Source organism: Dermacentor andersoni, chromosome 6 (genome assembly GCF_023375885.2).
Source record: "Dermacentor andersoni chromosome 6, qqDerAnde1_hic_scaffold, whole genome shotgun sequence".
Classification (NCBI taxonomy): Eukaryota; Metazoa; Arthropoda; class Arachnida; order Ixodida; family Ixodidae; genus Dermacentor; species Dermacentor andersoni.
Genome location: NC_092819.1, coordinates 44116251 through 44140988, shown reverse-complemented (window position 1 = coordinate 44140988; position 24738 = coordinate 44116251). Strand labels below are relative to the sequence as shown.

Genomic DNA, 24738 nt, shown 5'->3' with positions numbered 1-24738 from the left:
GTTAAAGTTGTAAATGCAATGTTTTTAGAGTCCCAATTTCATGGGTGCTTTTTTACAAAAATAAAGCAGAACTAAATAAACACTTTCTCCCACATTAGGGTGATAGCAGATTTCTCTTTTAAGTGCAGTAAGCCCCATAAAACCCACTTCAGGGAAGGTTGTGCAAAACAATTTTGAATTTTCTTTTAACCATATAGGAACTTGTAGGTTGTCTCTTCCGCTCTCCCCGTCTTTATTTGCGGTCAATATGATACGCAGTAAATACCAACTACGCCAAATTGAAGTTCTTCTGTAGGTTGAAGGCCGATCAGTAGGTTCCGGCTCGACATTCCACACAGCTGGAACAGTTTGCACTATAAAGCAAACAAACAACAACAAACAACAATAAATTTTTATTTGTTCCTCATTACATGCGTTATATAGTTATGGACCTAGTCGTAGCCGGAAGAGAGCAGTCAGGAGCCTTCCTCTGGTGTCTGCACGCAAACCACGTAGGCGATCGTCTTGTCAGTCAACCAGCTGTAGCTGTTGTCGAATTCGAGCACATCTGCAGGGAAACAAAGAAATTGAAAATTACCTATGCTTTATTCACCGCGCTGACGTGGTTTAAAAGAAATAAACAAAAAAAGCTAGTGAGGCAATGCAACCAGGTCTACGTTTCCTTCGCTACCTTCCGAGAAGATGGATAGATGGAATAAACCTTATCGAGACGACCATGTTCGTGTTGGCCTAGGTGGGTGGCCTCTTTATTCCAGGAAACCAAGACTGTTCGCCCACAGCATGGCATGTCCCGACACGTCACCAGAACTTCCCACTGGTGTTCTGATGATCGCGGTACTTGTGTTGTCTTCGGGTTGTTTGCGCACCCCCATACCATAGATTAGCGGGTGTCGGATGTGTTCGGGCAGTTTTTGGAGTATCTTTCATATTTCCGCAAGTACAATTAATCCGGACTGCGGGGTTTCAGTCTATTGTAGTAAGTGTGGGGGTTTGCTCGATTTACAACACATGCTGTGGCGCTGCTTGGCGTTGGCCGGTGATGGTTCTCGAGGTGAACAGTGGTGGCAGCGCATGCTGCACAGTGAAGTGCTGGCGGACCAACTCAGGGCTGTCCAGAGGGCCCGTGTGATGGCAGAGGGGCTCGGCCTCTCTGTACCGACGTGGGAGCGGCCCGCATCAGTCCCAGACTGATCCCTCAGGGCCTAAATAAAGTTCTTCATACCATACCATACTGCTTGTAATAGTGTTCTGTGCAGGCATGTTACTGTCTCCAGTCTTCTCCAAATTACTGTTTGTTCCATTGCTATTCTTCTGCGTGGTCCTTGGTAGTATTTCCGTTCCCCCTCGTAGTACGGCGAACAAATATGTGGAGAGAACAGTAGAGAATTTAGAAACAAATTGGAAGTTTCGCCCGAAGGGTGAAGAACTCGCTGACAGCGATGGCTAGGTTTATCGTTACGCTTAAAATTTTTGGGCGGTGTTCTAATTATGCACGGATGTGTCCATACGAGGGTGCGACATATACGGGTGCGCCAGAATTTTTGGCACCCTTAAAAGCTTCAACACGCCGATGGCATCGTACAGACGCCGCTGCGCTACCCGTAAAGAGCGGAGCCGGTGGAATTGCATCATTTTCAGGTTGTAAGCACTAACATTTCTTTTTACACTCTTAATAGCCAGAATATTTAGGATAAAAGGCACGTGCTGTGGATGAAGTACTTGTGGCTTGTGCATGTGCGCTGCAATTGTCTTATATTTTGAGGAATAATTTAGTCAATAATGCAGGTATGGCTTGAGTAACTTTCGCAGTCGAATAACATGCCGTATAACATATACGGCATTGGTAAGAATTTCGCATACTTATACGCCCAACGCGCCATACACATCTTGTAGCATCACTTCGTTTCTTACATGTTATCGTCCCGGTGGAATTGTGACGTGATTATGACTAAATATTCGTATCGTCTCTTGTCGAAATAAACTTTTTCTAAACACATCACTTCAAAATTGTGTAAGATGTCTCTGTCATATCATCATAGTACATAACCATTGTGTACACTGTATATATTGAACATCATTTTATACACTTGACAATTATTTACTTTATGTTTAACTGTGCTTTTCCATGGGTCTATGTTATATGTTAATGAGTGAGGACTCGGACACTACTTTGAGAACGTGCCGTGCATACAAGCCTTCGTTTCTTGTATATGTTATGGAATTGTGCCGTGATTTTTACTCAGTTTTCCTATCGTCGCTTGTTTAAATAAACTTTTTCTAAACACGATAGCAAGTTAGTAGATAGCTATAAGGAGGATATTGGTTTTATCGGCCGTGAACATTCGCTTACCAACTAAATTAACAATGAGGTGTGTAAGTGCGAGTAAACGAGAACGTAGAAAGAAACAGAGACAGCGCTGTCCTGTGTGTCTGTTTCTTTCTACTTCCCCGTTCAATAGCGCACGCATTCTGTCATGAATTCAAACCAACCAGCCCGCCAACGTGTTTTAACTAAATTAACAAGCACGGTGCCACGCGCGCACAGGTAAACCTGAACACATCTCGCTCGATGAACGCGCAAACTCGCTGTCAGAATGCTGGAGTGAGGAATCGCGGCAGCAGCAGTGACCGAATTCACCTTCGTGCATCTCTCGCTTCAACGCGAACGAAATGTCGAAAGCACAGCGCATGCGAAGCTACCGGCACTATGCAAACATCGCAGATTGATTCCGATACGGCGCCTGCCCGGCCGCGCCGCAAGAAGCACCAGCCAAAGAAGAACGCCCCCCCCCCCTCCTCCCCCGCGCGCTTCCGGCCTGCCTTTCTCGCTCGCACACGCGATACTGAGCCGCGTTCGCCGACTCACCTTCGCATGCTTTGACTCGCAGATACAGAATATGGCGCGCGGCGACGATTTTATCGCCGTTGTACTTTATACGTAAGCTCATGGCGACGCCGACGGCAGAAATGCGCCTGGAGTGTCCATGTATTTACTATCGCTATAATGTGTGACTGAACAGAAGAAAACACTACATAGTACATGTGTACATGTCTACTAAAGCTTCCTGACCTAAAATGTCTGCCCAGTGAACTTCTAGCTTTTTGAGTGAATAAGAGTTTTTGAGTTAAAAGAATAAAATAAGAGTAAATAAACGCACTCAACATTTTCACTCCCGTAAATTCTACGGTGCACACCCTATAAAAAATACTAAAATGGCAAGGAGGGAGAGGGAGTGTTTTCGAAACGGATGGCGCTCCCCAGGGAGTCGTCTCGCATCCGAAATAGTTCCGCAGGTGATGGTGGCCCATTTAATCGGAAATTGAGCGTAGATACACGAACACCTTATACTCGGATATTTCAATACGTTTTGAACCGAGCTGCTGCTTTATTTCCCACGTCATGCCACGTATTCACGCTCTTGCAGCTGTTTCTCGAGTGCACCAAAAATTTCTAGAAGGGCGATTATAATTCTTAATTATTTAAATTAAATTATGGGGTTTTAAGTGGCAAAACCACTTTCTGATTATGAGGCCCGCCGTAGTGGGGGACTTGGGAAACATGGACCGCTGGGGGTTCTTTAACGTGCACCTAAATCTGAGTACACGGGTGTTTTCACCCCCATCGAAATGCGTCCGCCGTGGCCGGGATTCAATCCCGCGTCCTCGTGCTTAGCAGCCCAACACCACAGCCACTAAGCAACCAGGGCGGGTGGCACAGTAGAGTTTCTTGAAGCTTGTGAAGTTTGGTTTTATACAATGACGTCACTGTTAGCCATGGTGCCGGAACGTCAAGAAGGCGTTGCCACCTGCCTTCAGTTTTTGCGTCTATTCTGGGTTATCAAGGTGCCTCTCCCAGTAACTGCGTTACTTTTTTTCTTTTTCAAGTGTCTCTTTTAGGGTAAGTGCAGCTACAGTTCGTCACAGCTTCGACATTGAGAGCGACCTGTGGGAATGCGACCGCAGAGCGCAAGCTGCTGCTGTCGGCACGGAATCGCAAACAACGGGCGATTTCCGTTCTGGGGCCAGAAGAGAGATACAGTGACTTCCCGTGTCGGATGCGCGGCGTGTGCTATATATGGATAGCGCAATTAGCCTATAACGCCTGCCAGCTGCACCGGCGCAGATACGCGTTCAGAAAAGTCCGCGACGGAAGCGCGATAAGCCACATGCGACGCAAGGGAAAGTAACCCTTACCTCGCAGAGCGCGAATTGCGGGCAGTTACGGGTGCGGCGACAACTGAGAGAACAAAGGGTAGCAAATGCAAGGAGGTTAACCAGAGCAGGCGTTCACTTAGCGACGCTGCATTTAGGGAAATGGATAAAGGCTAGAAGAATGCATACAGAAGATATACGATGGTCTCTTAATTATTTTTTTTAACAGAGTAGGTGCTAAGGCAAGGGAAACGCTGCCGAGGTCGGCACACTATAGGTGCCGCCGTGAAATTAGTAAATTTGCTGGCATCAATGAAAAACGTTTGCACGCTTTGGGGCTTATCTGGTCCCTAAACGATAGTCGTCAGCTGCCCGGCTCACGTTTCCTTTCTTGAAAACTCTGTGCTGGTTACTTTCCTGTCACTAACGCTCTGTTAGGCTGATAACGCACATGCCATTCGTGACCTGGAAGTACCGAGCGCGCAGAGTTAAAGAAAGGAATTGTGGGCAAGATAGATGACTGATTGATGTTGTGGGACAAGATAAGCACCAGAGAGGGCAGACTCTAAAAGTGTAGGATGGTGTCAGTTGAAGCGAAATGAGAATAATTAAAGACCGCACGGATAGACTCGTTTTGCAATCAGCATAAATTAGGCTGAGGATGATGAAGACGACGAAGCGAACGCTTTGTAGATTACGTGATTGAATTGTTCGCTGGCGAATCTATTGATTGATTGTCATCGTCGCCGATATTTCATAGTTTCGTCCTTGCTCGCTCACCAAGCCTCTGCTCAATGTAAGACTTGTTCATTCGCAATGTCAAAGCTGTGGTCAATCAAGCTGTAGTTGGTGACAAGTTGACATATAAAAACGCAATGGTCAGCGCGCCGCCTTACAACCTTATGAGTGTGTGCCCCAGCAAATACCACTGGCTCTTTTTCACAACGTCACAGTGGAGGCGAGCTTCATAAATAATTGGTGCCTCAGAAGAACTTCAGTTTGGCCTAGTTGGCGTTTACTGCATATCATATTGATCGCAAATAAAGGCAGGGACTGCGGAAGCGAACACAAAAACGACACGAGCTGTGTCGCCCGTGTCGTTTTTGTGTTCTCTTCCGCTGTCCCCGTCTTTATTTGCGGTCAATATGATATGCAGTAATTGGTGCCGTTCCGAAAATGTATCTTTGAAAGCGGAGGCGCAGCGCGGTTTTGTGGCCGGAGCCTGCACTGAATACTTAATACTTAGGTTGTCTCATCGACTATAACGGCATACTATTTTTATGTAAACCTTTAATATTGCCCTTGAGTGTTCATCTCTCCCTTCTGTCTCTTCCCCTTCTCCCTTCCCTCAGCGCAGGGTAGCCAACCAGACTCTTGACTGGTTAACATCACTGCCTCCTTATCTATCTATCTATCTATCTATCTATCTATCTATCTATCTATCTATCTATCTATCTATCTATCTATCTATCTATCTATCTATCTATCTATCTTGAGTGGTCATTTGCAAATTAGAAATTTTTCGTGCGTGTGGCCTCTGAGGCGTTCCAAGAAAACATATGAAGGTCCCGTACATGTTCCCGGTGTGTCGCAGTCCCAGCTTCCCTCCTGCGGTATGTAGTTACAGGCGTCGAGGCGTCGCAGGGGCAGCAGGCGCTCCCCACTGCGCATGCGCAAGCCGAAGGCCACGTCTCCCGTAGCCACCTGGAATCGCCAACTGAGCCGCAAGCCAGCCCTGTCCACGTCCACCGGCAGCTCCCACCGCTCGCGGCGGGCGATGGTGCGCTGCTGGGCGCCCATTTCGTCGAACACGGAGGAGGCGGAACGCGTCACGCCCTCTTCGAACCGGCCGCCAAAGTTCACCTGCATGTGAATTGGCGAAATGTTGTCGCACGGCAGCGCTCTGTCTTAATTATAACACATGTGAGTACAGAGGGGAAAAGGAAGGAAAGAGATAAGTAGAAGGCAGGGAGGCTAACCAGAATAACGTCCGGTTGGCTACCCTACACCGGGGGAATGATGTGAGTACAGATGTGTTCTACGGGAGCATTGCCGTAGCAGACCCCCCCCCCCCCTCGTTGTGCGAGTTGCTTACAAGCATTTTTATACTATATTTGTGCTTAGTGCCAAAAGAAAACACAAATAAAAAGCTGCATAGCAATTCTTTATCGAAAGAGAACACTGTCATCCACCTGAGAGCGGCACAAAGTACAAAGCAGCAGCTCGTGCTACTCTGAGGTTGTGTTGTTATTGTTGAAGATAATAAAAATGTTGATGATGATGGCGACGATGTGGTTGTGGTGGTGTTCTTCCCTTCTTAGTGACTCTAGCAGTATTACATAAATAAACGTTATGAGTAAAAAACCCGATGACGAAGCTGAATGACGTCACCGCTTACAAAACTCTAGTTAGACCAATTATTGAATGTGCTAAAATTGTTTGGGACCCACACACCATAACTAACTGTTCTAAACTTGACTGAATACAGAGGTCAGGTTTATATTTAATAAATATCACCGCATCCATTCTCCAACGGAGTTATATCAATTAGCTGATCTAGCGCTACTTGAGCTCAGGACTAAATACGACAGATTAAAAATCTTCTTCGAAGTTATTCGCAATCAAGTAGATATTCAACCAGATGATTATATTGAGCTTCCTATGAATGCGTGAGCGAGGTATCGTCATAGTATGTACATTCCTCCTCCACTCGCCCGCAGTGATTGCTTCAAGTTCACTTTCTTTCCTAGGGCGATAAGAGAATGGAATTCGTTACTCGACTCTCTTGTAACTTCGATGTCCGTAATTGCGTTTTTGGAAAGTGTTAAAGGCACAATTTTTTTTGCAACACCACGTAGTGAATTGCCCAATATGTATGCATTTACTTTTACATGTGTGTCTCTTATTGCGTCCATGACGACGCGGTGACAAATTGTGAATGGTTTCTTTATTACCTTCCAATGCATGTTGTATCTGATACGTCTTTTCCATTCTAAGACAAGCTTTGTGAGTCAAAGCTTGAAACTCGGTCGCATTCTATGTTTCTTTTTGCTGTTTTTATTCTCCACTCCTGTAATAGCCCTAAGAGGGCTGACAGAGTGAATGACAATTAATGAATGAATGAATTGAATGAATGAATGAATGAATGAATGAATGAATGAATGAATGAATGAATGAATGAATGAATGAATGAATGAATGAATATTAGTAAAATAATATCTCTAAAACCACTGCCTTGCATAGCTGCAGGGCGATGATTGTCTGCGAAGGGTCACCGCTCTCCAGCGAGATCGGTGGAGAGCGGTGAAGGCGTGCTTCCTCTGAGCAGCAGTGAAACCAAGCGCCCCATGCCGAGGTGGTGCCTTTTGTGGTTGGATTTCATGGAACTTCCTCCACCTTGCGGATTTCCACGAACTGCTTGGCCACTTTTTGCTGAGAGAAATTACAGGCGAAAATGGCTTACAACAGACAAGATTTGATTTTCGAATCCATGGCCACAGAAGACGGGTTTGTGGAAATCTAGGAGGGGTCTATACGGCGTTCTGGGATACCACAGCACTTAACGACAGCCTGCAATTTTGTATTGACGGACCTATTAATTTCCTACGTTTCATTTTACTGCGCCAACAAAATTGCGTCTCATGGGCCATCGCTGGTTGACCAGTGGAAACCTTCGCAAGTAGCGATCGCCGTAAATGAAGAAGCTGGCCGGCTGGCTTATACCTGTGCTAACAACGACTGCGCCTAGGATTTACATTAGCCTAGCATTTACGATAGCAGAGCAAAGTCGCTGAGCTCTTAGTTGATTCCAGCTGGCTCGGCTCTCTTTCAGAGGGGAAGGGCAAGCGCACTGCGTTTTGGGGGGCGGAGCTTGTCCTTATTCTTAGGCCGTCATCGACTATACTTTGTCACATCGTGCCAATCGGCGCCAATCCGTGCTCCTTTCCGATCACGGTAAGAAAGCGGGAAATGTAATTTTAGTTCTCTTGGTGACATCGATACCTTGATTAGGATAACAGCTATGTATAATCGCGTGTCTTGTCTTTGTATCTTAACTTTTTCTGTCTGAAAAACTTGTGGTTCAGATAAATATGCCAGTCTTGCGAGCTACTTGACCACCCAGTCTTGCGAGCTACTTGACCACCCACGTGTTCTTGGAGGGCATTTCCTGCTGAGGCAATGAACGGAATGCCATCTGCTGGCTGTGACCGACCTTGTGCTTGCACCGTGGGTCTCCGTCAGGCCCCACCATGTCTCCACCCCAGTAGGCCGGCAGCTGAGCAGCGTCAATGATGTTCAATACGTTCTCCTTCCAGCCATCTGTCACGGTGAAAACACGCATATACAGAGCTGTATACTTACGGACAACTTTCAGTGGTTATGGCGGAAATCTACGGAGTCGGAGCGGGCACATGTAAGAGCGCTCTTGAATATAGTCCCAAATTATCTGCATTATTTATTTAGGCTGGGAAAGAGAAAACAAACACCTAAGCTACAACGTCAAATAACACAAAATGGGGAAGTCAGTGTCAAATTTGACGTTTTATTCTGCTTTTCCCTTTCGCGCTTGGGCAAATGCGATACCGTCGCACGTAGATGCTACGCTGATGTCATCAGCACTTGTTTCTAGAAACAAAAAGTGCTGTCAAACGCTGCCGGACTACTTGGCGCAGTAACGCCCCGGCAGCTCTGCCGTCACAGCTTTCCGTTCAATGCCACGGAAAATTGTCAGCGAGTACAGTAACTTTTCCCGCGTAAGCCGTTTTGTCTCCTGTGTGTAGTTAGAAAAGTTGGCTCCTCTCGTTTTATGCGCTCAGTGGTGGCAAGGAATTTGAAAATTATGAGTTCGTATAGCATGCCAAGCATAATGAAACACATCACACAAAGCAAGTGGGCTGGAGTGACTGACGCGATGACAAATTCCATGCCACGAGAGGAACTGCAACGAATATAACAAAATTTTCGAACTGAGTAACATGGTTGTGCATGAAGTAAAGTCTTGATGCTCGGGCGACATCCATGTTTAAAAGGAGCCGCACGATAAATGTGTCGCAACAATTATGTGAACATTTGTCGAACAATGTATGTATGTATGTATGTATGTATGTATGTATGTATGTATGTATGTATGTATGTATGTATGTATGTATGTATGTATGTATGTATGTATGTATGTATGTATGTATGTATGTATGTATGTATGTATGTATGTATGTATGTATGTATGTATGTATGTATGTATGCACGCCGTATGTAAATCTGACGTGCGAACGAGATGGGGTGAGGAAATACACGTTTCTGAAGGAAGACGATGTTATGCAGCTGAACACACTGCTCTCTGTATACTATACGCGGTCCTGTCACGGCTGAACAACATAAAGGAACGCAGGCTGCTTCAGATGCCGAGTGTAACCTGGACGTGACCGGTTCCACCCTGATTCACGGTAAAAACTTACCTTTGCCGTAAACTTCAATTTTGTCAGTCGTCCTCTGCGTCAAGAACGGCCGCACCATCTTCCACAGCACGGGGAAGAAGTTTGGCGCTGCATGAACAAAAAAAAAGAAAGAAAAGGTAGGCTGTGAATGAGAAAGTCAGTCAGCCTGCATTGTTGCGTTAGGTGCTTACGACTCACAGCTCGAAAAGGCCCGAGACAGTATTTTTGAGAAGCGCCAAGCGTGTTTTCAAAATTCTGTTCTGTACGAAAATAGTTATAAACGCTGCTAACAGAGATTTAGAGCTAGTGGACAGGTACGGTAACGTAGGATAATTTTAGGGCGTGCTTCATAGTCCGATAGCCTGCTCTGACTCGGCATGCAACACGTCAGAGGACCAACTGATCCGCGCATAGATGTACTCTTGAATCACTGCCCCGAGTAGCTTACGGGTTTCTGTCTCGCTCTCTCTGTTTACTGGTGCTGCCTTTTGGGTATATGATTTCTACGAGGTTTCGTAGATGAGCTAAGTATTCTTCATTTCCTTTCTTCTTTCTTTCTTTTTCTCTCTGTTTTTCGCAGTAAGAACTGCAGGCATTCAGACAAGGCGGTATTACTTCAATAACAGATCATTTTTTGACACGAAAAGGAAAGCTCTCTGCATTGAATAGCTATAGCTGCACATACCAGGACTATCGGAAAATTTTTGATTGCAGCGATATACAACGTTCCATATGTTCGAAAGATCCAGCGATGGAGTTTTATTATTATTATTATTATTATTGAAATGAATATTAGGAGAGGTTGGCGCCTATATGGCGGCACCGGCTACTCCTTGTCACTTAGCAAAGGAAACAAATTTGCGCAAAAAGGGAGTATAATGACACGAAGTATGGCACTCAGTGATGTGTTATGAGCCTTGTGGCGGATTCCTTACCATTGATAACAATACACTTCTCCAGGCACTCCGGATAGTGGTTCTCCATGGTTTGCAGTACGTTGGTAAGAGTTTTTACAGCTGCGCTGCCGAGGAACAGAAAAGGAGAAACACCGTGGTGGCCCGTCAGGCTATCGTGCAATGCACACGACGTATATGGTGTCACCTGTTCTCGTGACTAAAAGACAACGGCAATGCGCTTAACTGATAGTACGTGAGTGCATGGTTGTCTTGGTGCTGAGGCGAAAGGTATTTTTCTCTTTTTCAAATAAGTTTCATCACTCAGCGCTTTAGCGCGCATAGAAATTAGAGAAGGTACAGCAGCAAGGGAATGAATGCTTTCCTCCCCTTCCGATTGCCCAGCTAATCGTATACATAATTATTGTATCAATTCTCGTTGTCCTCTTCTCCAGCGCAATGTTCGTTAGAATCAGGGGCCGAATTCACGAAGCCCTGGCTGCCTTCGCTCACAGAATGTGACTATTCGCTGGCAGCATTCCTTAAAATGTTCCCCATTACAATGTTGCCTATTGCTATATATGCATATATGCTATATATGCATATATGCTATATATGCATATACGCAGAGAGTTTTCGGGACAATGACATAGATTACGCCTGTTTAATATCGACAGTTTGATAGCTCTACGCCAGCTAAACCGGCAACGGGCTGGCCATATAGTTCCTACGAAGACTACATGTCTATGCCGAACATTATGCGTCATCCGTGCACAGGTTAAGAGTGCTTTAGCGTAGCTCAACCCGCTACTGCCATATGACGCCTCGATGTGGCATCACTGCACGCGCATCTGGCAGGCGGAGTTTCGTAAAAAAATTATACGCGATGGTACTGTGGCTCTAGTGCCAATGGGAGCTCCAAGCACAACGGCTCAGCCACCCCGGGAATGATGGTTAGTACTTTGAATTTTCCTAAACTTTGTCCTTCTGTGTTCAAGTGTCGTTATTACTTTGACAGATCACCCACGAGGAGCAAAATGTTGCACCATAAATGGACCGATTCGCATAATTCCGCATTTGCGAAGAGTTTTCGTAATTCAAGCCGATAAAGCCAGATAAAGCTCGGCAATGTTTTAAGCCATAAGCACGAAAGTAAGACAAGTACACGCACTAACCATCACTCTAGTGTCAACAGAACTATCATGGCACCAGAGCTCCGTCTAGTAATTTTAGCTGGGAACTGTGTGCTCGACACATTGCATCGCCCTGCTGGATTTCCGACTGAGCATTGTCGGAACTCATTTATGTCACTGAGATTTGTGGTTGCAAAGCCTGAACTACATTTGGGTTATCCCTATGTCTACCGGGTTTCAGCGTTTTTTTTTCTTCCTTTAACGCCGACGATACCATTGCCGTGCCCGCGAAATCGTCATCGTCAGACCAGCTCCTAATCTCTCCCGACTTCGCTGCACCCTTCTAACCCGTCTATCGCTTAAAGTAGCATTTCAAAATGATACTCCTTTACCATATGAATGGCCTGTAGCCACCTATGTGAGTTTTTGTGGACGCAGAAAGATGACAGCACCCTTTCTTTGCGTATTAGAGGTTGGATTGCGCAACATTTTTACGAGACACACAGAAGTGACACACACCACAGAGCGCTCTGTGGTGTGTGTCTCTTCTGTGTGTCTCGTAAAAATGTTGCGCAATCCAACCTCTAATATGCTATACCAACACGCCCAGTCGTCAACCTTGGCAACTTTCTTTGCGAGTGCCATCGTTTCAACCCGCAGAGAGCATTGCTGTCATCTCATCTACACTGGACCAGCTGGAGAAGCGTCCACTCACGGAAAGCAATATTATTGCACTCTGGCCTACACAAACATCAGCGCAGGCCGCTGTAAACGAGTTGCCGCGTTTGCCAAGAGACACCGCATAGTGCGGCAAATTGGAACTGTGCACTGTGTGACGTTGTTGTACGTCTCAGTGGCGCGCCATCGTGGCGTAGTGGCTGTGGTGTTGTGCTGCTTAAGCCCGAGGGCGCGGGATGAAATCGCGGCCGCGGCGGCCTCATTTCTATTGGGGCGAAATGCAAAAACGCTCGTGCACCGTAAAATTGATTAACCTTGAACAATCCCAAGTGGTCAAAATTAATCCGCATACGCTCACTGCGGCGTGCCGCATAATCATATCCCAGTTTTGGCGTGCACTGTAAACAATTTACACCCTTAAAAGTAAAACATGGTGCAAATGTTTCTTTAACTGACACCCTTAGGGTGTCAGTTACACACATTTGCACCCTTTTTCACTTTTAAGGGTGTAAATTATTTTACAGTGTGTAAAACCCAAGAGCGTATTCTTTCATGTCTTAGTATATAGGCGGTGACATTGTGTACGCGACTACGTCCGCCTCAATGACCGTGTGACAGCGTCCACAGACATACATTGTTAGTCCTCCACTTCTTTTTCTATATATTTCACATCTCTTTTCATTTCGACAGTGCACGGTATAGCCGATCAGAGATATTGTCTAGTGCCCTTCCTTTGCTTTTATTTACATCTCTTTCGCGATAGGATGAATTAAGACAAAGCTTGGCCCACCATCACAACGAGGATTCGAACTCACTTCCTTGCGTCAATGCGCAGTTGTGACCTGAACGCGCTCTGCCAAGCACGTCGGGGCGTAAGCTCTCTAAACAATTACACAGTTAATTGCTACATCGTGGCTATTACGTGCACTAAACAGATTGCCGCCGCTGTCGCGCGATCCAGTGTCTTACCTTGCCAACAGTACAGGTTACGCAGGCTGAATTTTTCCAAGTCTATGACCATGTATTGAGACTGTATTTCCTTTCCACCCTGTATCGCAAGAGAGCAGAGAATTGTAAGACAATAAACGTAGAGATGTTTATGCGTCGTCTGATTTTTCTTTCTTTTATTTAAGACACGACTAGAAAAAGCGAAGCAATGCATTTTTATTAATTGTAGATAGGCGGGTAGTAGAAGCATCGTGCCCATAGTTTGGGTCGCCATAAATGGAGCCCGTATTGACGAGGCATATGCACGAAGAGGAAGACAGCGCTATACCCAACTGTTTAAAAGAAAATTTAATTCACGTCTAAAATTTCAATACGCAAAATTGCCGAAGATAAAACCATCGAAGCATAAGATGTTTACAACTGTGTAGCATGGCAATGAAAACAAATGTCACAGTACTATGAAATACACTGCTTTGGACGTCCGAAACAAAAAGGAAACGTCTGTTATACATTAATCTGAAATTTGTTGCTCATTTGGAAGGATAAGTTTCGTAAAGCTAACGTAAACACCATGATAAGCTAAAGTAATCTTTGAACCAGTACATCCTATCTTTCCGCTATAGACCCTCTAGTATATTCGGTTTACCAAATTTCTATTTAAGTTTCTGGTGGGCGTTTGTGCAGTCGCATACGTTGTTGCTGTCATTGATGACATCCACAATGCCCTCATCACCGTCGTAATGGTAGTTGTCGTTAAACATTCTACACTGCACACGAGTGTCTTGCGTCCGATCATTTGTAAAACTTTGCCTTTCTCTCTGAAACACAATATTGTTTCATCAACATCTGTTCCGCGTTTACTTAATGCAAGTATTTTTCAGTGTCACATGCGCTTGAATAGAGGCATATCGGAGGGCGCACCGAGATAAAGCTACATTCTAAATGCGGCTTCTGGTGGAGTCGTGACAACCTGCGTATACAAGGAATGCCAAGCGGTGTTCTTAAGTGAAAGCAGATTGTTCCGCAGACGCCTGCTCACGTGTGTCCAGCATCCACTGCTAGTGCGGCCAAGCTTAGCAACAACGCAAGTGAATACAGGCTGTTACGACACGGTGCCATTGTTATCGTTCGGCAATCTGGATCTTCACACGTCGGTTACAAGAGGCGACGTATTGTGTATTTTTGTTACTTTGCAACGTGGACAATAATTTTTGTAACACTACGACTGCTTTACCATTTTTAAAATTCACTTCCAGCACTGTTGTCACCGAAGGCCGTTGTCGCAGAAGTTTGTTCGTAATTGTTATTATCACGTCGTCATGCCAAAAATAAAACAAAACAAAGATCGAATAAAGTGACCACACCCATAATTGAACCTAGCGCGTTCACTTTTCACAAATGCGTTCACAAATGAACGCCCAAGCCAATTGCGCCACTATAAATATTTTTTTTTTCATGACACTCACTGCAAAAAAACAATATGCCAGACGTGCATCCGAAAGCTCTGTATTAGCGGACAAAACAGCCGTTCTCCCATTTAGAAGTACGATACCAACAATGCGCAATAAAGTGAGATCTCAGCAGCATTGTCAGCGGTTACTGCGCCCGCCACCATTCACGACACAAATTAGCACTGAAGTCCGCAAATTCAAGTGATGTCAGTGGAACTAGGTTAGACGGCATATGAATAACGAGGCAGAAATATGTTGTGGCTTTCGAAAGCGGTTTGTTCCGACACCGCTGCAGAAGTGATGCTACACGCGGCAGAAAGCAAGTTTTAGCACTGATAACGCACCAGCTATCCTTGTCAGCTGGCTTCGCAGTTTTCGCAATAATACACGATTTTCTTTTGTCCCTCACCTCCTTCGAAGCAGAACGCTTGAGGAACTCCGTGTACTCCATGAGGTACGTACAGTGTCGCTGCACAACTTCGGGCGTCAGTGACGCTATGAACGCTGCAAAATATGCGCAGACATATCAAATAAATAATCCTGTGCGGCTAGAAGTTGTCTCCGCGACCAGAAATTAAACGAGCTTTCTGTATGTATTCACAGGTGCAAATAAAGAAGTTACCATGTGAAGTAAAAATAACAACGTTTAAAAAAAAGTCTGAAATCTCCGCTTGGCACTGTCACGATGCTGTTAACGACGTTTACGTATTTTCCAGCTGGAAGTTACCATTTGAATGTTCCTTATGCCGTTTGGACGAACGTGGGTTAATGTTTAAGGCTCTTACTCGCGAATGAAATCCAAAAAGGAAACGTTGGTGAGGACCACGCGTCCAGCGGCCAACTGAAGGTGAGACTCACACGGCTAAAGATTGCGCCTGCGGGCTTCATATAGCTTCTTTGTGGCAACCGCACGAATGCGTACTCTTTTTTTTTTTTTTCACGTTTATCAGCGTCGCATTTCTCATGGTTGACCTCGTCTCTATCTCATACCGGCGCAGATCATTGAGGTAAGAAAACGAGGCAACTGTTGAACGAAGACCGGAAGCAAGTCCTGTGAAAAGGATGAGACCTAGGCCCACGTGTGCAATGTCATAGTCACTGAAAGCTTCTTTGTCTTGTCTTATAGGTTCTTCGGCCATGTCAAACTTGTGCCGAACCACTCTACTTTGCCCCTGCATGCGCACTTGTCAACGCGCAAGCACCAAGTGCAGGGAGATACAGAAAGACCGGCCCACCTTGAAAATCCACTCCGGCTGGAACCATCCACAGAGGCCTGCCATCCTTGCAGGGGTACAGGACGCCGCCAGGATAGTTTTCCTTCACTATCTGCAAAAGTATAACACCAAGCTTTGCATTAGGAGAGAGAAAAGGAGGGTGTTATTCGGGTCCCTCCAGAAGACAGGAGTTCCTGACAGTTCTCTTCAGGACATTGTTTTCCCGCGCGGGAACCGGTTGTGTAGGAAGGAGGTCTCTCGCCTTCTTTTAAATTACCTACAGGACACGGATTACGCTACGGTGGAGCAATTGCCGGCAGGAACTGCAAGGCTAATCCCACCAGTAGCCTACAACAACTCAACTCCACTCAACTTAGTAGAGAGAGAAAAAGGAAGGCAAGGCGAGGAAAGGCAGGGATGCCAACCAGAAGAGCGTTCAGTTTGCTGCCATACAATGGAAGTAAATGAAAAGGGGGAATGAAAGAGGAAAAGAGTGATCACTGCGTGTAGGCAGGAGGATGCACAGGACTCTCAAAGGTAACTGAGGCTGCTTCATTTCGAGAAGTGCAGCAGTGCACGAATAGCTTTTTGTACCAGTAACGCATGTGGCCACAGTCTGATTATCTTTGACCCAGAAGATGGTATCGAGTCTAGACGGTGTAAAGTTGTATGGTGAGGGTGGCGTCGGACGTGGTGGCGAGGACAGGTGTTCAATAAACTGTAAATATCAGTGGCTGTGCCTGTGTGTGGCATCTTGTACTTCATTTCACGAACTTGGCGCACTTTGGGCACACGTATAAGGCGGGTGATGTCTCATGAAGTTGAAAACGTTCTTGCATGTATATAATAACTATAATATTTTGAATTATCGACCAGCTTGCAAGCGTTCGTAACCCGTCAAAAAGAAATAAGAAATGAGATAAACAGCGTCGTGGTGCAAATGACATGTCTTTGCCACGTCTAAAACGTGTCACTTGTGCACGCTACGGTACACGCGACAGCGAGAGACTAAGAGCACGGTTGAGAACGCTAAGAGGATGCTATAGCTCGGGTCCCACGCCAATTTTCCTATGAAAATACATGTGACAGTCAGAAATGCTCTCAATAATTCAACAACCGCAGAACCTATTTGTATGAAATGTGTCGCACTTAAGAGAGAAAACCGGAACTTTTATAAAAGCATAATTCTCAATTAGTGGCACATTTTTATTTTATTCTTCTTTTGCAGAATTCACAACATTTGGTCAGTTTAACAAAAAAAAAATATTCACGCACGAAGTTCACGAATACGTCACTCCACCCCCCCACCCCCCCCCCACCCCCCCCCAAAAAAAAAACAGGTATCGCTGTTCTATCAACCCCATCTGTTATACCATCTGAAGGAGTGTAGGGAATTTCGCGGTTGTTCCTGCTAAATTTAACGTTTTCCTTTTACTTTACTTGTTTTTCCATTTTCTTTTCTTTGCGTCTTCTTTTTTTTTAATTAGCGGTGTGTGCTACAATCCATCAGACAGACCAGAAGCGAGGCGGAGATGACTGAGTAACGCTGGCGGCTACTTATTCGTGCTTCTTTTCAGCGATCTGTATTATATTTTGTTTCATCTGCGGCTTCCTTTCTCTTCTTGCTTTTGTTTTCATCTTCAGCGTTGTCGAATTTAATGGAGTTCATTTCTTGCTTTCAGATGACAGCTTTTCTTTCGGTAACTTTTTGCACTAGAATTGTAATTGATTCGCACATTGTACAAATATGTATTCGTCTTTTTTTTTTCTGTGAAGAATGTGACCTTTTAGCCGCTGGATATAACTCCGATATAAAGGGAGTAAGATGAAACAAATAGTCGTACATACCTCGGATGCTTCGTAACTTTGTAACATGTCGTCGATGCCGTTTTCCTTCCGCCACTTGAGGTCCTGCATGTCGTCAAAAAAAAGAAATATGGAGAGATAGAGAGAGAGACAAAAGAAGGATTGCGTGAAGCCGTACGCGCACTTTATAATTCTTCAAGTAATACAGGAATCCCTCTGAGGGTAACGACACTATACCGCTGCTGCTACAGTCTCGTGAGCCCATTAAGCAAACCTATCTTATTTCCCTTTATCGACTTTTTTTTCCCCTCACCACGGGACAGCAGGCATCTCGTAATCTCGTTGCTTACATCTAACTCATAGCTTCATTCTCGCGTCGGCTGGCCGGTTCCAAGTCTCGTTACTGACTAGATACCTTTCTCTCGTAGTCTTTAAAGCAAGGGAAGGCAATGACGCCTAACACTAAAGCGGTTTGCCCCGAAAGCGCTCCGTGTAGGTACATCAATGTTGCATTTTGTAGACCCATTTAATTAAGTGCAATATTTGCAGTACGTGCGAAGAAGCTCCATACACAAGGAAGGCGGAAGGGTAGAGGAAATCCGCCCCTGCTCTGCCTTGGTCAGCTTTCTCCGATATCACCGGAATTTACCTTCAAAACTTCAGCTGATCTAATTCGATTTGGATCAGCGGTTGCCTGAACAGGTAATCTCTGCACTTCATCGCTGTTTGTGTAGAAAAATTAGACCGGGCCTTCAGCTAAAGCTTCACCTTAAATTGGGTGGCCAGATGGTCCCTATAGAAGCATCTCTAGGTCACGCGTTTGTTGCCCGGCCACGGTGACCGTGTCCCAGTAGGGGATGAACCCAAAAACTATGGTGAACAGACGCTTCAGGAGCACATTGCACAGCCTCGACGGCGCCTTTTATAGACCGTGTGCGGCTTTGTGGCACTACATACGCCCTGTGATATGAGCATCTCTGGCACGATCATTGCTCCCTACCTTTGCTCCCAACCGATCACTGCTCCCTATCAAATGTGCAAAGTTGTTCGCATGTAAGAGCTGTTGGTAAAAGTCGGCCAAAGGGGAAGGGGATAGCAAATGTATTATTAACAAAGGCAGTGTGAAATGAGACAGTTCTTCAGAAAGAAAGTTTACTTGAATGTGGCCCATGGGTTCTTCATAAAACTGGCAGTGTTACGCAGTCGCCGGAGTAAAGTTTGTAATTATTCATGCATATGTACAGACGTTCACAGGAAGATGGAAACTTTAAGTGATTAACATTGCTCCAACAAGGAAGTTTCTCAACGTGCAGCTAACGTTCCTACAAGGGTACCTGTCCTTGCCAGGGCAAGGCTCGTTATTGAAACGTTCGCTTCAGGCTTACGCATTCTTTCATCGACCATTGTTAATCGAGTAAATCGATACTGGTACTCACGTGACGGTACATCCGCTCCGCCTTGGCCACATCGAAATCCCGTGCTAGGTTTGGTACGGCACATGCGAGTTCAGTAGGGAATTAGGATTTTTGCTGCAGACACGTGCGCAATCGTAAGTATAGATCAGAAATTATGCAAACATGCTAACTCTTTTTTTTTTCTTGCACGTATCAACCTACCTATGACGCGTGCTCATAAACCTATCTCCAGTTGCAGTCTGGTGAGAGAAAGAGAAAGATAGAGAGAGAGAGAAGTAAACTTTATTACAGGCGTATTAGTTATTGAGACCCTGGCAGAGGAGCTAGCGTGGAGGCAATGTGGTCGCGACGCGGTTAGCCCACTCTGCCAGCATGACTTTGCATTTTGGTCATCAGTCTTGATCGTACGCTCTCTGGTGAAATGAAATGTTACTTAACTGCGTTTTTTTGCCTTCATCACGTTCAGTCTAGGCTGCAAACGCATGGCACGGCAAATGCAGTAGTAGGGTACTGACCTTGCCTGATTGGGCGCTAAGGACTCAAAATACGAATACGAAACCGAAATAAGCATGCCATTGTTCTCTGTTATCATTGTTCAGTCTGCTTCTTTTAGCAGCAATAGAGTGAATGTAAGCTGATGTCCTGAACCAGCGCACTCGTTGCTAGGGGCGTTAACAATGTACCACTCACATTCCCAGCAAGCTTCGGCTTTTAAACATCCTCCAAAAGCAGGAACGATAACGGGTCGCTCTATATAGCAACACTGCATTGTAGCAAGCGCGTGATACCCAGAATGTAGAGAATGGGAGCCGCAGCCTTTTGGATGCTTACAGCACTCCAAATATGAAGTGTTCTAATTTGATAGGTTGTACTAGGTCTAATAAAAACTCAGACGCAATTTTTTTTTTCTTTTCCGGCGTTCTTGGTAACGTGGTCATTATGGTTATGAAGGCCGAACAGTAATCATTTCTTCATACCAGGATTCAGTCAAGAAGTATGCGAAGAATCAGTAAGGCTAAATTCAGGATCATAAACCATTATTACAGTTTTTAAATATGCAGGAGGAATCTTAGTTATCCCCTTTGATGCTGACAACAACACCCAAGATATAATTATCAGTCGATGGTCCCATACACGCAAGAGAGATATGGTCATGGTAGCTTCGCAGCAGCTTGCGATATTCCAAATTCATTCTTTATATAGGCAGTATATTCTTATGTATACGGACAGATCGCACCAAAATAATTCTCCTGCATCCGCATTCATCATACCGGACCTGAAGCGAGAACAAAGAGAGAGAGAGAGAGAGAGAGTAAGGACATGAGAGGCAGGGAGATCGACCAGACGATCACCCGGTTTGCTACCCTACACTGGGGTAGCAACCCTAGAACTAAACGCTAGAACAAAAGTTTAGACTAACCCGCGGGACGTCATCTACAGTGCCCGGGGTATTTGCAATCCCTTCTGCCTTGTGTTTCATAGAATCAGTGTAAATCACAGAAAAGGGGCCTATGTTTAGCGATTCCCAAGCTGTCCTCAAGCACATTGCGAATATGAAATAATCAAGGAACACACAAAAGGCAGCACAAGAAATCACATTACAGCATATCAGTGTATTCCAGCACATTGAATTATTCGTGTAACCACTGCAGCGAAACAGGCGCACGAAACTGATAATACAATAAGCCTCCATCTCATTCATAGTGAAATCAGACTGTTGCTGAGATAGATGTCCTGTCGACTTAGCATAACCACCTGGTTTGATCAGAAATCAAAGTGCTCATTGTTATTCTTTATAAAGTCTAACATTAAACTGACCGACGGTATAAGCTTTGTAATTTTATCAAACCGTCTGCGGCAAAACGCACAATTCACGCGTCACTTTTCATAAAGAATTCAATGCGTCGCCAGTCCGCAGTGCCATTGTGGCCACGCTGACGTAAACGCACGACACCTCTTTCTCGAGTGCCCGCGACACGCTACGATTGTTAGAACGCACACTTTCTAGTCTGAAAAAAAAAATACTTGGTCTATGACCAACAATAAGCATACAGAAAAGAGCACTTGTGAGCTCTGAATTTAAAAAATAACTATACGGAGTTCTTAATAAACGTATCCTGTTCGACCTCATTATTACATTGTTCTTATGTACGTGCCGCTATGTGTCTTGTGAACACGTGAAATGAACTTACGTGCGCGTTGCGTTATCATACCTTTTTTTTGCACTTTCATTCGTTCACGGAACTGTGTATGTCACTTAGTGTCCTTTTACCTTTTTCTATGAGCAGAACATTGGAAATGTGCGTATTTTGTTTGACTGTCACCCGTGCATAACACTTTCTTTTGTTGCATAACTGCGAGTCGGCCTAGTTGGAACAGATTCATTATTTAAACAACTTTTTTTGCGCAAACAGACAGGGACAAAGAAGAGCGGCCACACAAGGACGAGCGCTTTAAAAAAATGTTTCCGGATGGAAAGCGTTCGTCCTTGTGTTGCCCCTCTTCTTTGTCCCTGTCTGTTTGCGCAAAAAAAAAAAGAAAAAAAAGTTGTTTAAATAATGTTTCTTTTGTTTGTGCTTTTGTTTTGCTAGCCCTGCGAAAAGGAGCAGCCAACGTCAATATCAATAATGTTGCCAACTTGCCCTTTCATTTCATATTTTTTAAAATATGCTCTGTGAAATTCTTCACCGTCCGCGCCTGTCTGATTGAGGATCATCTCTAAACATGGCCTGGCAAAAATATAATAATATTAACTGCGTTCTGACATTTTACATGCCAGGACATAGATGCGATACCTCGATACCGCGACCTCGTGCTTAATGGTGGAACACCGTAGCCACTACGCCACCACGGCGGGTGGAAACATGGCCTGGCATTCGGCCAGAGCAATTGACGAGTTTGTTTGGGGACAAAGGTATGTACGCCTGCTTCTTTTTTGCTACACTTATTTGTAATCGCCCTTGGGACGGAGTCGTGCGCGGGGTAGGCGTCTATGCATTTCCGTTTTCCTTGCATCTTGGCCTGCTCAAGGTTAAGATGCGTCGCCTCGTCTTGTAGTTCTTATAAACGCTAGTGCGGTCGCAATCACACGTGTCTAGAGTGGTCGATGGGCCGCCTTTGTACTGCGCCAGCGTCCGCAGCTCCGACATCGCGATGGCTGCTGCTAAGTTATGCATATAGTTGTCCTATATAGCGCGTGGACCTAGCATGCGACATGAACATGCGTGGGCTCATTGAGGCGTCGGTCAATGTTCTTTGTTTTTGAGGAAGATGGCAGCCAAATAGGTCGATTCACCACTCTAGACAAATGTGATTCAGACATTACAAGCATCTAATGACTACAACATTAATAATGACGTAATCGGTACCCCTTTGACACAGCTTGTGATTCGACATTAGCGCTCGCTCAATGACTACCGACGTTGGGGGGCTTGATTCATTTTGAAACAGCGCGCCTCTTTACCTTGTCCCGTTCATCACCCTCAGAAAAGACATCTGGTAAAATGTTAGACACTCTTTTTATTTCCTAAATGCTTCTAGCCGTTAATCTTGTTTACTAAGAGTTCATTAGCAGCCCGAAAGACCTGACGCCGTATTCACAGAGCTGCTCGTTCGTGCGCGCTTTGATATTATCTGGCCGCCTACGCTAATAGGTCCAGCATCAGGAATGATTGAGATTTGATCTTACAAACAATTCTAGTGCAAGAGCTTTTTCTGCGAATATGGGTCCTGTAGTTTTGAAATTTACCCAATCCTTCGTTATGCCGTGCGATTAGCCTTAATAAATTATTTTAATTGAGCGTTCTTGCTTTTGTAAGGCTAAATTCATGTTTTTGACTTTCATTCCAGCGTAGATTAGCGTTGAAAGAGACGACTTCCTGAAACATGCAATTTCAGTGCAGTCGTGAAAAACACGGAGGAGCCTCGATGTTTGATAGTGTGACTATAAACAACTGATTGCTAAAATTATCAATATATATAGCATTTGTTTCCGATGAGAAGCCGGTGGGACGTGCTCTTTGCTGTCTTTTTAACCTCTCTCAAAAGCTCTCTATAGCCCGCACATTAACACATCGATGCTGTAATTAATTCCACTTATGAACAACTATCAGTTCCGGGGACATCCGATTACGCCTGTCCTACTTTAGCTAGGGACTGAGAGGCAAGAGATAAATGTCAGATTCGAACAGTTGCCAACTTTCTAGCGATCTCATTATCAAAATAACACGGTGAGTAGCGCTGTAAATTACAATGCAGCAATGAATGCAGCAATATCGCGCCCGATTGGAAGGAATTACGTGCTTATGTGTGAATAGATGAAGGGGGAAAGCCATAAAACAGACATCATTTTTCATATATGATGTGTGATATATGATATATGTGCATTTTGCTTTTGTGGTGTAAAGGTCCGGCTGAACGTGGCTCTCCATACAGTATTTTCTTACGATCAGACGAATACCTTGCATCAAATGTCTACCTAATCAAGAACAACAAGCCTGCCGACCTAATTATTCAACGAGTGTGAGAGCTGGACAACGCGCTAACGCGGCCGTTCCCGTGTGACGACAAAGTCGAGGGCTACATTTGCAGCCTTGCCGAACTCTCAAGGAATTCGGAAACGTTTCCGTTTCGAGGTTCATTGCATGATAAGTAAATGCTCAAGACTAAACCGCGGAACTACCCTATACAGTATTTCTTGCCACATACAAGCCCGTTTGGGACGTTAAGATATTTCAGTTAACCAACTATTGCAATTGTTGCCGCATGCGGCTCGGTAAGAAACCAGCAAAATACCTGATATGTTACTAAACCCCAATAAATTACATCTATAGGCGACAAACATTATCTATGCTTACCTCCAAGCCTCTAAAAATGTTCGCGCAGAAATGTAACCGGCTTTCTAGAAGGATTCATTCAACCTCTGAAATATATATTGGACCTGTTTCTTTGCAGCAGAATGAAATATAGCTTACATATTACACATGGAAACAATTATCTTCAATAAGAACCAATCCAGTCCCAGCACGATGGATAATCGACGCATAAGGTTTTCAATCGCAGCAAAGCCTATGTGCATCTTCTGTGCGGCAAGCCTTGACCCATTCAAAACAGAGAGCACGAAGGCAGGACAAGACATGGTTTTTTTCCCTCGTGTTATGCTTCAATCGACTCCAGACAACAATTAGTTGCAGTTAGCACCCTCGATGGCTCCGTTCGCTCACTCACCCCGTAGCCAGCGTAACAGGAAGGCATCCGTGTCCGACGGCCTCTTGACATCCGCCACCGCATTGCGGAACTGCACATCCCAGAAAAAAACTGACACCAGTTAGTAGACCTGCGCCACCAGGTGTGTATAGGCGCAGTCTCGTGCGAACCGTCTCAAGAGAGAAAGAGATTAAAGAAAGAAAAGGCGCGGAGGTGCAACAGACCCCGTCATCAAACGTACATTGCGGTTGCCTACTCCGCACTGGAGGAAGGGGACGAAAGGGGCGGGAAGCGCGAAAGCGGGCGAGAATGAGCAAAGATCACGAGGAAGACAGTCATTATTTTAGTAGCGTATGAATATGAATAGCGTACCTCAGGGCTTAAATAAAATTCTCTCTCTCTGTCTGT

The 24738-nt window shown here is 45.0% G+C and overlaps 1 protein-coding gene across 2 annotated transcripts in view; it reads right to left on the bottom strand.

Moving 5' to 3' along the window:
* Window positions 1–377: 377 nt before the first annotated feature.
* The window catches only part of LOC126521989 (SEC14-like protein 2), a 35879-nt gene continuing 11518 nt past the window's right edge, over window positions 378–24738 (bottom strand). The window contains exons 1-12 of one of the 2 annotated variants that reach the window (XM_055066207.1): window positions 24352–24421; window positions 19327–19364; window positions 19147–19190; window positions 17753–17815; window positions 15926–16016; window positions 15100–15194; window positions 13261–13339; window positions 10523–10603; window positions 9609–9695; window positions 8366–8472; window positions 5727–6015; window positions 378–547 (exon numbers count right to left, since the gene is read on the bottom strand). In XM_055066207.1, the coding sequence (XP_054922182.1) occupies window positions 456–547; window positions 5727–6015; window positions 8366–8472; window positions 9609–9695; window positions 10523–10603; window positions 13261–13339; window positions 15100–15194; window positions 15926–16016; window positions 17753–17815; window positions 19147–19158 (996 nt within the window). In that variant the 5' untranslated portion in view covers window positions 19159–19190; window positions 19327–19364; window positions 24352–24421 and the 3' untranslated portion in view covers window positions 378–455. Of the gene's footprint in view, window positions 548–5726; window positions 6016–8365; window positions 8473–9608; window positions 9696–10522; window positions 10604–13260; window positions 13340–15099; window positions 15195–15925; window positions 16017–17752; window positions 17816–19146; window positions 19191–19326; window positions 19365–24351; window positions 24422–24738 lie in introns of those variants that run through there. The other variant, XM_050170755.3, reaches the window with a different exon arrangement.